Here is a 15878-nt window from a genome sequence, read left to right on the forward strand (position 1 = left end):
GTTTTATTAAATTTTTCAAAAAATACAACAATACAAAACAATAGAGACAAAAACAGAAAAAACAAAAACAGAAGAACAACAAATACATATAAAACACAAAATGCTCCTGTTCTTGCCTGTCTCGCACAGTTTTGGGGTAAATAAATAATTGGTGAGTTCCAAATCAAAGTTTATTGCATTAGCCATATAGCCATAGCAGATATAAAAGATCAAACAGGCAACTGTTGCACAACAACATAGAATACAACAAATATAACATTAAATATAAAATCCAGCTGAGTGCGACTGGTAAGGTAAAAGACAAAGCAAGGCGTGTCAACTGTGAGGATAACAGGGGTTTACATACCGTGTTTCCCCCTTTTTAATACGTAGTCAGAAAGTAAGCCATAGCAGGCTTTTTAAGCATTTGTGCAGATTAAACACCCCCTGAAAATAAGCCATACCTCCGCACAGCAGCGCCGCTCGCCTCGAGGCAGCGGGACCCAGCAGCAGCGTCGTCCTTGTCCTCCCGCTGTTGCTGCTGCTGCTGCCGGGCCAGGCAGAGGTGAGGCCGCTGCTCGCCCCTGTGGGCTGCACCACTGGAGTGATGGACGGCGGCGGGAGCGCTGCTGGCTCCTTCCGCGACGCTGGAGTGTCATGGGCTGCATGGCCCAAGGCAGAGTGGTGACGGGAGGCCCGCAGGCCCTTCCGCACCACCGGGGCGACACACGGCGGGAGCGCTGCTGGCCCCTTCTGCGCCGCCAGAGCGCCCGGCGAGGAGGCCTGCCGCCCCGGCGCCCAGAACCAGCAGCGGCAGAGCGGAGCGCTCCGCAGCGCCGATCGGGCGGAGCGCCGATCGGGCGGAGCGCTCCACAGCGGCGATCGGGCGGAGCACTCCGCAGCCCCAATCGGGCGGAGTGCTCCACAGCGCCGATCGGGCGGAGCACCGAGCCAGCGACCTGGCCTCTTCCTGCCTGCCGCCCCGGCGCCCAGAACCAGCAGCGGCAGAGCGGAGCGCTCCGCAGCCCCGATCGGGCGGAGCGCTCCGCAGCCCCGATCGGGCGGAGCGCTCCGCAGCCCCGATCGGACGGAGCGCTCCGCAGCCCCGATCGGACGGAGCGCTCCGCAGCCCCGATCGGGCGGAGCGCTCCACAGTGCCGATCGGGCGGAGCACTCCACAGCGCCGATCGGGCGGAGCACCGAGCCAGCGACCTGGCCTCTTCCTGCCTGCCGCCCGCCGCCCAGAACCAGCAGCGGCAGAGCGGAGCGCTCCGCAGCGCCGATCGGACGGAGCGCTCCGCAGCCCCGATCGGACGGAGCGCTCCGCAGCCCCGATCGGGCGGAGCGCTCCGCAGCCCCGATCGGGCGGAGCACTCCACAGCGCCGATCGGGTGGAGCACCGAGCCAGCGACCTGGCCTCTTCCTGCCTGCCGCCCGCCGCCCAGAACCAGCAGCGGCAGAGCGGAGCGCTCCGCAGCCCCGATCGGACGGAGCGCTCCGCAGCCCCGATCGGGCGGAGCACTCCACAGCGCCGATCGGGTGGAGCACCGAGCCAGCGACCTGGCCTCTTCCTGCCTGCCGCCCGCCGCCCAGAACCAGCAGCGGCAGAGCGGAGCGCTCCGCAGCCCCGATCGGACGGAGCGCTCCACAGCCCCGATCGGACGGAGCGCTCCACAGCGCCGATCGGGCGGAGCACCGAGCCAGCGGCCTGGCCTCTTCATGGCCCGGCTGAGGAGGCCTGCCGCCCCACCGCCCGGAACCATAGATACCATAAAAACATAATAACAATAAGACATCCCCTGAAAATAAGACACCGTGTGTTTTTTTGAGGAAAAAAAGTTATAAGACGGTGTCTTAAAAAAGGGGAAACACGGTAGGACTAGGGCTGGGCAAGTTAGCCAAAAAGGTGGCCCTGAGTTTCAGGGCCTGTAAAATGTAGATGGCCACATTGCGTGAAACCAGGGGGTTGGCGTCCACCAATAGGTACTTCATGCGGTCGATGTCCCATGTGATGGTCGTCGGGATTAAAGAGAGAAGCCTGGATCTAACTGAGGCATATAAAGGTAAAGGGACCCCTGACCATTAGGTCCAGTCGTGACCGACTCTGGGGTTGCGCGCTCATCTCGCATTATTGGCCGAGGGAGCCGGCGTATAGCTTCCAGGTCATGTGGCCAGCATGACAAAGCCGCTTCTGGCAAACCAGAGCAGCACATGGAAACGCCGTTTACCTTCCCACTGTAGCGGTTCCTATTTATCTACTTGCATTTTGACGTGCTTTCGAACTGCTAGGTTGGCAGGAGCTGGGACCGAGCAACGGGAGCTCACCCCGTCACAGGGATTCGAACCACCGACCTTCTGATCAGCAAGCCCTAGGCTCAGTGGTTTAACCACAATGCCACCTGGGTCCCCCTGAGGCATATAAAGGACAGTAAAAGAAAAAGTGTATATAGTCCTCAATCTTTCTCTCATTACTTCTGCCGGTAAGGGCTGTAAAGGCTTGTTTAACTAGTCGGGAGTTTTGAATTTCTGCAAGGGATTTGTAGTAGATAATTATCCTGGTATGGGCTTTAGCTACTATAGGTGGTAATCCCAATTCTAGTCTCAATTGGGCGGCCTTGGACCCATTAGGGAGGCCCAAGATCTTTCTTGCCAGGAGATTTTGCAGAGACTCCAGACGCTGGAGTACATTCATGTTCCATCCCCATATTTCCACCCCGTATAACAGCATTGGGGGTACTTTGCTGATGTAGATCTTTCTGGTCGGCACCACCAGTTGACCACCATTTCCGAAGAAAAAATTCAAATTGGTGAGTTTGTGATCAGAGAGCGAGTTCATGCTTAATAGTACATACAGTATAGGATGTATCTGCAGCAAGTCCTCTCGAATGCCGTACCTTGCTAGTTTAAATGTGATGAATTGATTTCAAAGCCAGATGATTAATCAGCAACAACAACAAACAATCTTGAATTGGTCGATAACTCTCGTATTAACCTTTTCCCAGGCAGTCTTTTATGGGGAGTGCAGGTGTGATTTGCTGGGTTGCCCCTGCGTGGAACAATCTTGATACAGAACAAGTAGCTCCTGATAATGTAGGAAGAGGATGTGTTTCTTGATGAGTGGATTCCCCCCCTCCTGAAGGATTTTCCTTGTCCTCCTGAGCGATGCAAATGACAGCAAGCGGTTGCTGCAGACGCCCCTTAAAACACACACACCTTTGAGCCTGCTGATATTTCACCCACTTGCCACTAGGTGTCAGAATTTTTCCATTAAGGCAGCCTTGGGTTGAGACATGGGGGGGGGGGGAGAGAGAGAGCGAGAGAGAGAAATCCTCTAATTAGACATTTTCTGAATCATCTTCCCTGGCACACCTTGCCATTAAAGTGTCTTTACTAGACAGAAATAGGTGAAGGCTTGTATAGGAAGAGTTGTGCACGATGGTGAGAGGTTGTGCACGATGGTGAGAGGTGCTTGATGTTTGGGTGCCTCTGCAAATGGGCCTCGGGGATTGAATGGTCTTGAGAACAGGCGTGTCAGAGCAAAGCAAGCTGGGCAGCTGAGCTGTGTGAAGGAGCACGTAGGGACAATGGGCATGTGATGCTCTGAAACCATGATTTCATTTGCAAGTTGGACCTGCAACCACCACAGCAACAAAAACTGCGGTATATCCCAATGTGCACCCGCAACCACAATCATTCAGGGTGTCAAATGTCCATCCATCCACTCCTGGAAATTTCATAAACTCCAAGAGACTCAAGAAGGCCATTATATCTGCCTACCTCCAATTTCTTTTCCAGCTTGTGCTCAGCATCCCATGGCTGTGTGTTAGAGGACACCGAGCATGCTCAGCACTTGTTGGGTTCTTTGGGGAGGGTATTTTTTTTTTTTTTGGAGGGGGGAGATTAATAGAGCATTCTTGCAAACTTTAGAGCTTCCTCCTCCACCTTCCCCGGATATCCCTCTCTTCGTTTCTCAACATCCTATTGTCACAGACGCATGAGTTCGCTGACAGAAGGAGCTATGGAAACCCACAGCCTCAAAGTATGGTGACAGCCATGAGCTTAGATTGCTTTGCAAGCAGAGTATACAAATTAATGGAGGTTATTAATGGAGAAACAGCTGTAGCGAAGGCTTGTCTATTCAGACACTCCACTGTGGTTAGCGGAAACCATACTGTCCAAGTCTATAGCAAAATGGTTTCTGATTCTGATTTGCTGGAATTGCAAACAGTGGTTTGGCTAAATACTATACTTAAAACCTTTAACCATGTTTTGCTGTCTGAATTACAGCGTTGTGTGTTTGATGTCTGCATTACAGCGTTGGGTTCTTGTCTGAGCACTCTGTCCATGGCTGCCAACCATGATGGCTATGATAACTCTCTGAGAACCAGTTGTTGAGAAGGCTGTAGCCTTCACGTTCTGCTTGTGGGGGCCATTGTGGAAACTAGATGTTGGACTGGATGGGCCTTTTGGTCAGATCAAGAATGGCAGCTCCCAATGCTGAGGTTCCACTGTCCATGGAGGGAGCTGGTCATCCGTCTGGTGGGACCACAAGCAAGTAACGTGGCCTTTGGCAGAACAAGGTTCTGAAGCAGCCCTCCCTCAACCCGGTGGACTACAACTGCCATCATCCTGGCTACATGATACCTCTAGATACAGGGACAGCCCGGGGCTGATTGGAGTCCCAAACATCGCCTGGTTAGTTAGACGCACAACCCCCATGGTGGGTTTCGATCTAGTCTTCATGGGAGTCCCATTTCAGCCTCTGTGAGCCTATGGCTTAACAAAACCACAAATAGACCAATTCATAGAGGATATGTCAATCAATGGCTGTTGGCCACAGTAGCTTTGTGGAACTTCCAGGTCAAGCGAGTAGTAATGACAGTTGTCGCAGTGGGGGCAGACTATTGTCCTTCATGTCTTGGTTGTGGACTTCCTGGGTGCATTTAGTTGGCCATTGATGGGGGCAGGAATTTTGAACTTTCTCTACCTTCCGTCTGTTCTGTCTCTTCTTAGGAGCATCCTGAAGGAAAAGTGAGATGGAAGCATAATATATATGTGTCTTAAATTGTATTCATTTGGGAATGTCCCTCACCCCAATGAACTACACTTTGTGTAACTCCCAAGGTGTTAGGCATAACTTCCATGTGTTTCAATTGTACATAAGCTTGCAGCCTTCATTACAGTGGTACCTCGCGAGACGAATGCCTCGGGCAATGAAAAACTCGCTAGACGAAAGTGTCTAGCGATTATTTGTTGCCTCGCAAGACAAAGCTTTCTATGGCCGCGTCTCACAAGACGATTTTTTTGTCGCTTTTTTTGCCGTCTGCCGTTTGTTTCCGCAAGACGAAAATTTTCGTAAGACGGCACGGCCCGCGGAACGAATTATTTTCGTCTTGCGAGGTACCACTTACCACTGCTAAGTCACCTTTAATCTGTGATGTGTATGTATGTGTGTGCCCACCCCAAACCCACTCACCCATACACCTGTGTGCTAGACAGAGGGTACATGTGCGAAAACACACACACACACATACACACCCATAATATAGGTTGCGTATTATGTATCTCTCTCTGCCTCTCCCTTGCACATGCAATTCCGCGCTGCTGTTGTTACCCAGGGAGGCAAATGACATCCCAGCACAGAACCCTAATCACAGTTTGGAACATGAGAAATAATGATTGCTTCTGATCGGAGGTCGTGAATAATTCATTGGGTTTGATTTTCCCCATCCCGTCCAGTGATACCTTTCAGGCCAAATGGGTTTCTACAGGAGAATAATGGTTCCACTTCTTATGGAAATCCTGTGGCACACATCATTTCGCCAACACAAAAAAACAGTTAAATTAGACTCTTCGCATCTTCGAGTGAGAAAGAGATGCTCCCTCTCTCCCTCCCCTCCCTCCCGCTTCCTCCTTTTTGCCGTGGAGGCAGAGACCAAGAGCCGATCTGAGGAAACGCAAGCATCCTTTCCCCCTCCTCCCCAAGGGCACTTCCTCGTGGCACTTCCATTGTGGACTCGGTGCTGCCGGTGTGCGCAAGCTTTTTGCAACATTCACACAACATTGCCCTCGTCAGAATGCCGCCCTGTGTTCCTGCCCCATTACCGCCCGCCCCCCGTTTAATCCATATTTACCATTTCTGCATTTTATTTATTTATTTACTGGATTCCGTCCCCTTCCCCCGCCTGGACCAAAACATCACATCTGGATTAAATGACACGGGACAGCATTTTGATGAGGATGCCACCCTGCACGGACGCTGTGGGGGCACAGAATCCTCAATAAACAGCCGTGTGCAACCGTGCCTTATATTTGCAGCCGGAAGGGAAGCTTGCTACAGACTGGACTGGGGCCTCCTCTAGAGAGGCCAGCCCTGACTCTCCTGCTGCTGCTGCTCCTCCTCGTCTTATTCGTTCATTCATCTGTATAACAACTAAGGCAGGCCCTCTAGGTTTCTCCTTCCTGTCCTTCAGGACTCTTCCCAGGCCATACCCCTTTCCGTGTCCATGCTCTGTTCCACGTCACCCTATCAAGTGCCGTTTCCTGGCTGGAAAGTGCCAGCAGGCTGTGATCATGCCTGCCTGGGTAGAGAAATGTGTGCACATAAAAGCTTCTGCCTTCTGCATCGGTGCAGGGTAGTCTGCTGTACACAAGAGCCATGTCTGTTGCTCCGCCCACTTTTTCATCTGGCTCCGCCCAGCGCTGGCATGGTGCCCCCAGGAGGTTGCCTGTGATGGAATGTGGCCCTTAGCCTGAAAAATGCAACCCGCACCTAATCTAAGCATATTCTGGGTGTGATGTGGTGGCTTCCTCTAGAAGCAGTGTTCTTTCAAACTGCGACCTCACCGGGAACCCCCACCCCCCATAAGAGCAATCCTAAAAACATCCACTTGTGGAAGGACCGTAGCTTTGCGGAAGACCATCTGCTCTGCAGGCAGGTTCAATCCCTGGCACGGACAGGTTGGGCTAGGAATGTCTTCATTCTGAACCCCCTTCCAATCCATGTAGACTATACTGAACTAGGTGGACCCAGTGGTGTGACACAGCATGAGGAAGTTTCCTATGTTCCTACCCAGTTCCATTGGACTGACTCTTGACTTAAGTGTGCTTTGGATTAGAACAGGCATCCCCAAACTTCGGCCCTCCAGATGTTTTGGACTACAATTCCCATCATCCCTGACCACTGGTCCTGTTAGCTAGGGATCATGGGAGTTGTAGGCCAAAACATCTGGAGGGCCGCAGTTTGGGGATGCCTGGATTAGAACTTTAGGTTGCAACGCTCTGCCCGCTTTCCTGGGAATAAGCCCCATTAGGAGAAGATCGCCTCTTAAGCAGGCTGGTCTTTCCCGGGGGAAGAAGGGGTGTAAGGTCGTGGTTCAGCCTAGGACTGGAAACTCCCAGGTTCAAATACCCAGTTGGCCAAGAAAGACGCTGGCTGGGTATCAGAGACTTCAGCTGCTAGGGTGTTACTTTTAATGTAAATAACTTACATACGGATGAAATTTTGGGTTTTGTGTATCGCTTCTGCCCCTCGGTGCTGATGTAGTTATATGTGCTACCGGTAGTTACAGGTAGGTAGCCGTGTTGGTCTGAGTCGAAGCAAAATAAAAAAATTCCTTCAGTAGCACCTTAAAGACCAACTAAGTTTTTATTTTGGTATGAGCTTTCGTGTGCATGCAAACTTCTTCAGATACCAATGTGCTGTTATATGTGCTGTTATTGTTATTTCTGTTGTCTGGCATTTGACTGTAATAAAGATTGAACTTGTCTGGGTGACTTTGTCCCAGAAGCCTGGCTTTGCACAGGGCTGTTCTGAGAATAAAATGGGAGTGTTGCAAGGCAGGGGAGGAATATACTGATGGCTCACGAAGCATCACAGTTCAGCACTAGAGCATGCAGCGAGGCCCCAGGTTCTATCCCCAGCATCTCCAGGTAAGGTTGGAAGAGGCTGCCTGCCTGAAAGCCTCAAGAGTTGCTGCCGGTCAAGTGTTGATGGTGCTGAGCTAGGTGGACTCTGGACAAGGCAGCTTCCTAGGTTCATGATAAGTCGTGATGGTGATGAAGATTTTTTTAAAAAATTACTAATAGCCTCTCTCAATTGCAGATTGGCATGGTGGCCTGGCGAATGACTCTCAAGAGCCCCGAGTATCCAGATGGGAGGGACATCATCGTCATTAGCAATGACATCACCTACCGGATCGGGTCCTTTGGGCCCCAAGAAGACCTGCTCTTCCTTCGGGCATCGGAGCTGGCTCGGCAGCTGGGCATCCCCCGGATCTACGTGGCAGCCAACAGCGGCGCCAGGATCGGATTGGCCGAGGAGATCCGCCACATGTTCCACGTCGCCTGGGAAGACCCTGCTGACCCGTACAAAGTAAGGGCTCTGGCCATGCCAGAACTGTGTGTGTAGCGTCTCTGCCATGTTGGTAGAGGCTCCCATTATGTGGGAGGAAAAGAGGTTTGAATGAAAGAGTGCAGCTTTTGAAAGTTGGCGACTGATGCACCGAGGAAGCCCGCATGGTGTAGTGGTTAGAGTAGCAGATTCAGATTCAGACCAAGGTTTAAATCCCAAACCTGGTCACTTGGGTCAAAAGCAGGGGTAGCCGACAAGGTAGGACTTCAGGGCAGAACTTTGGCAGTTAGTTCAGGTGGCTAGAGCGTGGTGCTGAAAAATGCCAAGGTCGTGGATTTGGTCCCCACATATGGGTCACCTACATATTCCTCCTGCATTGCATGGGGTTCAACTAGATGACCCTTGGGGTCCCTTCCCATTCTACAGTTCTGTGATTCAAGCCAAGGGCTTCGCTCAGCAGAAAGAGCAGAAGGGGGCTGCAAACTGCAGTAGGGCTGGCTAACCACATTTTGAAGCAGCACATGCTGTCGTCTCAAGAGGAACCCCTGCACACCATAAGATCATTGTTAACAAAATTCCCTAACTGCACCCCTGCCTGCAGGCTTACGGTGAGGATAAAATGGAAGTTGGGGCAGTGTTAGGAAAAAGGGGGAGCAGGGTTTGGGGTATGAAGGGACAACTTTGATAAAGGACACTATCAGGTACAAATATGTATCCTGCTACTTTTATATTTACATATTTACCTTGCAAAACGTTGTGTTCTTTTTCTGTTTTGGACTTATGTGGGTTTGGTGTGAGAATGAGGGAACTTCTCTGATGGGGTTTTCATTTGCTCTCCTTTTCTCTCTTTTGCCCACCCAACCATCCCCGCTTCCCCAAACAGGGATTCAAGTATCTTTACCTAACTCCCCAGGATTATAAGAGAGTCAGTGCTTTGAACTCAGTACATTGTGAGCATGTGGAGGACGAAGGAGAATCTAGGTAACTGTGTGTGCTCGTTATTTCCTAAAGCATGGAAGCTGGCTTTTATTTTTAATCTGTTTTGCGTTACAACTTCATTTGATCATACCACATTTTTGCACGCCAGGTGTATGGCATTGACAAGCTGGGGAGGATGGTTGCTGTTATGTTTACACTGTGAGAAAAAGAGGATTTCCCCAGTTGAATGAACCTAGGAAGCTGCCTTACACCGAGTCAGTGTGTTGGTAAATTTAGCCCAGTATTGTCTACACTGACTGACAGCAGCTTCTCGAGTTTCGAGATACTGGGGATTCTTCTGGGAAGCGTTTGTCTCCAAGAGCCCTGACATTTTATAAAGGTGTGATCTTTCTTTCTTTCTTTCTTTCTTTCTTTCTTTCTTTCTTTCTTTCTTTCTTTCTTTCTTTCCCTCCCTCCCTCCCTCCCTCCCTCCCTCCCTCCCTCCCTCCCTCTGGGATTCGCCCAATCAGGTATAAAATTACAGATATTATTGGGAAGGAAGAAGGACTTGGAACTGAGAACTTGCGGGGATCTGGCATGATCGCTGGAGAATCATCACTGGCGTATGAAGATATTATCACTATCAGCCTGGTAATCCACAGTTGTGTGTGTTTGTCGGTGTGTTTTGGGAATGGCAAAAAAAGAGGCCTGCATTGATGTAGAGAGATTGTGGATAGGCTGGGCTGCTTCTGGGCCAGTTGTTTAGTATTCTAGGGTCGTTTGACGTTGGCACTGCTCAGATGACCCCATTTCTTATAGTTACTAGAACTAGAAGCTTAAATGTTGGAAGATTCAGGACAGACAAAAAACAAAGTGCTTCTTCACAGGGTGCAAAGTAAGCTGTTGAATTCGCTCCTCCACTCTCTCAAGTACTTCTGAGTAATTCCCTCCTCTGAGTACCAGTTGCTGGGAATCACAGGCGGGGAGAGCACTGTTGCCTGTGGGTCCTGCTTGCAGGCTTTCCAGAGGAGATGTCTGCTTGGTGAGAACAGGATGCTGAACTAGCAAGGCTACTGGCCTGATTGATCTAGCAGGTCCCTTCTTACATTCTTATGGATCACTCCCTCCCCAAGCTAAGGCATCCCAGTGGAAAAAGCAACAGAGACTGGACAATGCCCATCCTTTAAAACACATCCCGACTGCTCTTTAACATTTACCTGCAGGCCTGGCCCTGTGCTAGGGGAATGAGCTACGGAAATAGATGATGGGAGAATTATATGGGGCCACTTGCAGTGGTTGGTGGTAACAGAGTTAAACAGAGCCAGTAACTCAAGTTTTGGGAGAACGTGGCGGAGGTGCAAAACTGTATGTGTTTTGCACTGGGATGGAGTGGAAGGCTTATCCTAGCACCTTGTGAGAAGCTGTAGTTGACCCACCTCCACCCACCGGTCTTCTGAATGCTCATCCTTGATTGCAGGGTTTCGAATCCACAGAGTTGCTCTACTGATTTGTAGCCCTCCACTCTCTTCCCAAAAAGCCCTGTCGGTAATACATGGCTTTAACAGCAGAGGTATAGATGGGGATGACATTTTCGGTCCCAGTTTTCCCAATGCAGAGATGCAGCCGGACTGTCAACTCTTGGAGGAAGGAGGCAAGGAGTAGTTCACGCGGAGACCCAGTGGGCAGCCTCCTTCCTCTGTGAATGGACAGGTCTGCTTTTGGTCTGCACTGGGAGTACCGGAATTGAATGATTGGATTGCTCAGCTACAGAGGGTGCTACTGGCAGGACCCAGACAAAGAACAGTGCTCGTGGAGAGACACAGTCTAGCCCTGTGGAACTGAAACAGGTACAAATTTCTGTCTTCAGGTGACGTGCCGCGCAATTGGAATCGGGGCTTACCTTGTCCGGTTGGGGCAGAGAACAATCCAAGTGGAAAATTCACATATCATCCTAACCGGAGCTGGAGCCCTCAACAAAGTAAGTCTCTCTTTTGCTTTAGTTTGCAAATACGAGTTTTTGTTTTGTCGGTGGGGTCACTTGTCATAGCTTGGTGTACTTTGGACTCTTATTGGCTAGCCCCTTTGTTTTATTTGGCCTAGAGGGCCTGGCTGAGGTTGTTGGGTAGCGAAGGCCACCACTTTGCAGCGGAGATCCTTGTCTGGCTTGGCCCACTGAAGGCCTCTTGGGAGCAATGGGGTTGTTTACCTATTGACGATGAAGGGCATTCCCTGAATGGGATGAGGCCTCCCATTGGTTGAATCGAGCAGTTTTTTTGGTCTTGTATATGCAGAGTGATTATCATAAAGCAGCACAAAAAATGTTTTAAAGAGTCGGTAAGTTTTGACAAAACAAAAGCAAAGTTTTGTTTCCAGGATTGTCTGTTATGGACTGTTGCGGGCATGTTGCTGAGCCCACTTTAAATCCTGCACTCTTATCCAGGGTATTTTGTAAGAATACTAATTAAGACACTTTGGGGATTTACACTTAAGGCAGGGGGTTGCTAGTGGGCACATCTGGAAGCTTGGCAAAAGTCCCACAGGCTCCAGCTACATGATGGGGGAGAGTCTGAGCCAGTGCAAACAGGAACTGGTCTGGAAGAGCAAATAGGCTGTTGTGCATTGCCGGTGCCCATGGGCGCTGTGTTGATGACCCCTTGGCTTTAGGGGTCAGAGGCAACTGCGTGGGACTTTCCCACTCCTCCCAGTTAGCATGCACTGGAGGAATTCACTCTTATTATTTATTAAATTTATTAGTCACTTTTTTTTTGCCAAAGCGACTTACAGAAGAAACAACTTACAAACCCCCCTTAACATACATACATTAAAACTTGGGGGAGGAGGGCATTAAAACATCCCACCTACTGTAAAAGGTCGTAGATAGTTAAAAGCCAAAGGCTTGGTTTTAAAAGGAAGGTTTTTGCCTGGTACCTGAAGATCTATAGTAATGGATCCAGACAAGCATTGCTGGGGAGAGCATGGCACAAATGGGGAGCCACCAGTGAAAAGGCCAGTTCTCTCTCTCCCCCCCCCCCCACTCTCCAGACCTCCCACGGAAGCAGGCACCTGAAGAATTAACCTGTTTACTTTGCTGCCGAAGGTGGCGGTCTCACCTGGGTAAATGTTGCACTCCTGACCTCCTTTGCATGGCAACAACATCCTGGCTAGTTTTCGGCGAGCCACTCTAGTTGAGAGCAGGATACATTTTAGCACATTGACTCACTAAATCTGTGTCTCTCCTACTTTTCATCAACGATTTTGAAAGCCCTCCCAAAAATGATGATGAAAGTGAGCTACACGCCAAGGAATTCAGGGGTAAAACCTTAACCTCTGCCAATGAAATCACTAGGAAGCTTTCAGCTAGACAGACAATTTTCTTGCTTCCAAAATGGGGAGAACAATGCTAATCTCACTGGGTAGATTTGTAAGGATTGTGGTAGCATAAAGCACTTTAGCATTTAGGAAAAGCACTATGTAGATGCTTGTTAATGCTGTGGTCTCATTTTACCATAACTGGTAAGGTGGCGTTGCGGTTAGGGCAGGCTTCCCCAATCTAGCACCCTCCAGATGTTTTTGACTACAACTCCCATCAGCCCCAGCCAACCTGGCCAGGGATGATGGAACTTGGAGGGAACCAGCTTGGGAAAATCCAAGTTAAAGTATCAGATTGGAATATGAAACACATAGGTTCAAACCCATGCTCAGCCATAAAGTAACTCTTCTCTCAGTCTGTCCTGTCTTGCTGAGTAGGTTGGGAAGATAACATAGGTGGGCTCGAAACTCTGTATACTGCCCGGCAAGGGTGCATAAAATATTGGGGGGGGGCCAGGTAAGCCCTGCCTTGCACCATCCATCACAAGACATACACCACTTGAATGGCAATGCCCATCAACTGCGGGGGGGGGATCACCTCAAATATTTTATGGGAGGGGGGGGAAAGGGACCTCGGCCCCTAAGAGTTGGCTCCTATGCTGCCCTGACTCAGACAAAATTCAGTAATGTTTCCTACCCTATAGTAAGGGTGGGGTACATTTTTTTTCACCCTGAGGGCCACATTCCCTTCCAGACAACTTTCCAGGGGCCACATGCTAGTGGTGGGTGGAGCCAGAGGCAAGAGTGGGCAGAGTGACGCATGTCAATTTTACCTTTGTGCAGGAGGGTAGTTTTTGCCCCCCACCCCCACCTTCCCACCTTCCCAGCATCTGTCCATTGAAGCCTGAAGTCCCCCAGCCTGGCTCTACAGTAAAGGAGTAATGGGAGTGTAGCCTTATCAACTACCAAGGGTCCTTTTAGTTACGCTCAGGCAGGACAGAGATAGTCAATAATGACACCGGGGTTGAATTCAGAGAAAGAATTTAATTCTTATTAATAAGAGACTCAAGGTGATCAGCTCACGACAAGAGTAGAGAAACACAAATTGCAAAGCTTCTTATACACTTCTTTGGGCCCCTTTCCCCCTCCTCTGTAAATGTGCGCACGCAAGGGGGTCACGCACGCAAGGGGGTCACAAGTACATATAAGGATCTTCCTGTGTCCGGTCTTATGCATAACCACATGCTGACTCAGGCAGCCTTTACTATCTTGCTGCTCTTTGCGTCAGACTGCTAGCATCAGACAAGACAGTCATCTGGCCTTGATAGCTTAGCTGAGCATCCTGATTTGTTTACATTACCCTTTGGCACACAGAGAGAGGCAAAGAAAAAAAGCATTTTAAGCAAGTCATCCCAGGGATATTGGGGGGGGGGGCTAAGCCATACACTCACAATTATACAATGCAGGCAATGCAAACTATAGGATCAGATCTAGCTCAATAACACAATTGGCAAATCTCTCTCTACAGGAGTAAAGGTAATGTAGCCGTTGTGCAACTCCAAGCCCTGCTTCCGTTAATTTAGGCCCGTGTGCCTTTCCTTGCTGGCTCTGCAGTTGCTGTTTCTCCAGCATAACTCCCCTTCCCTAAGAAGCAAAAGAGCAGAGGAGATTGGGGGGGGGGGCAGCTTTTCCGAGGCCTGCCTGCTGTGTGCACCTGAATGAATTGTCCTCTGGGGACCAAATTGCCCCAACCCCAAACCCATCCCACTTTAGATTTTAAACAGGGTTGGAAGCAGGAGTCAAAGGCCGAGGCTCTTAAATCACCCACACCACCCAGGCAGCAGCTGTTTGAGATTTATGCTTGAGAGGTTGCTTCTTGTGTGCAGAAGAGGGAAACAATTTGCCCTTGAGTTACGGACAGAGGGAGGGAGAGAGCGAGAGAGCTGTGGTGGCAGGGGGGGGATCGAGGAAGAGATGTCACTTTTTTTATTTCCCCCCTCCCTCCCCTTTGGGCAGCAATCTAATCCCGGAGATTTGCAGCCTAGTGGTGGCATGCAGGCTGGCAGATGCTGCCATTACTGTCGTGGTGTCCGAGTTCTCCAGCCCTCTTGCAAACGGCTAACCTGAGCACTTGAAAAATTGTGGCCTTTGGAACATCAGCTGCCCAGTCTTAGGCACACACAAGCAAGCAAGCAAGCTTGCCGCTTAGGTAATTGGGGTGGGGTGTTGGAGAGCATTGCTTGGCATCAGGCCAACTGCATGTGTCACGACCTAAGCAGCACCAGTTAAAGGGTCTTTGGGCAGCAGACCCAGGAAATATCGCAAGAGACTCAGGACATTGGCATCCATAGGCTATTTTTGGGGGGGACAAGTGGAATACTGAAAGGGGCTGCAGGATAGTTTTTCAGTCAAACAAAGAAACAAGAAGAATTATGTCTGTACATTTTGCCTCATAGGTTCTGCAAATGCTGGGAAGTTGTTTTTTTTAAAAATGAAGGCTAGGAATCTAGGGATTATGGTTCAACCCCCCCGTGGATGACCATAATCAGAGGTTGTCCTTCCTCACCACAAAATTCTCTCTCCTCCATGTATCAATGTAAGTTTCATTACACATGATTGCAATTTTGAATTGTTATAAGCCGTCCTTGGTAATGCAAAGAAAATAAATAGCCCCGTAATGTAATTGCATGCAGCCACAGAGATGGTGTCAGAGACATTGGCACGCTGAAGTGGGGGTGGTGAAAAAATGGCTATGGTTATCCAGCGCACAGTCTCAAAACATTTTTCTGCCTGAGGCAGAAGAGTAAAGGGGGCCTCCCTCACCAAATAACAGTGAGGGGCAGGCAAATCCGTTGGTTTCTCTCAATTTCTCATTTTTCCAATCTTAAAGTTTGGCTTGCTGGTTTTCCACATACCTTCGTCTTATTATTATTATTTTTAATGTTGGGTGGAAGTTCCTGAATCGTACATACGTGTGTGTGTGTGTGTGTGTGTGTGTTTTATAGCAAATCCTCTTTCTCAGTCTCCATTGCTGCATTTCATTGGTGGGGAACCTTTGGCCCTTGGATCTAATTTGGCCCCAGAGGTCATTTCCCCCAAACTATGCCCTCCTCCCCAACACTTGACATCATACATCAGGTATGGGACAGGGAAAGATGCAGCTGGGATCAGGTGAACTAGGGAGTTTCCCGTTGGCACCAGTGAGGGCCCTCTGAATGTCGTTGGACTCTCCATCTTTGGAGCATCTCAACTCAATAAAGTCCTCACACAGAATCAGGCAAGGCCAAGAAGCCTCCTCTGAATACACATTCATTTGTTT

At 49.8% G+C, this 15878-nt stretch overlaps 1 protein-coding gene across 8 annotated transcripts in view; it reads left to right on the top strand.

The window, feature by feature from the left end:
* Positions 1-15878, top strand: part of ACACA (acetyl-CoA carboxylase alpha) — a 200598-nt gene that overhangs the window by 120873 nt on the left and 63847 nt on the right. For all 8 annotated transcript variants that reach the window (XM_060268325.2, XM_060268324.2, XM_060268327.2 and 5 more), the window contains 4 exons: positions 8084-8353; positions 9216-9313; positions 9781-9901; positions 11118-11228. In XM_060268325.2, the coding sequence (XP_060124308.1) occupies positions 8084-8353; positions 9216-9313; positions 9781-9901; positions 11118-11228 (600 nt within the window). The remainder of the gene's footprint in view (positions 1-8083; positions 8354-9215; positions 9314-9780; positions 9902-11117; positions 11229-15878) is intronic.

This window comes from Zootoca vivipara, chromosome 14 (genome assembly GCF_965207765.1).
Source record: "Zootoca vivipara chromosome 14, rZooViv2.hap1.1, whole genome shotgun sequence".
NCBI lineage: Eukaryota > Metazoa > Chordata > Lepidosauria > Squamata > Lacertidae > Zootoca > Zootoca vivipara.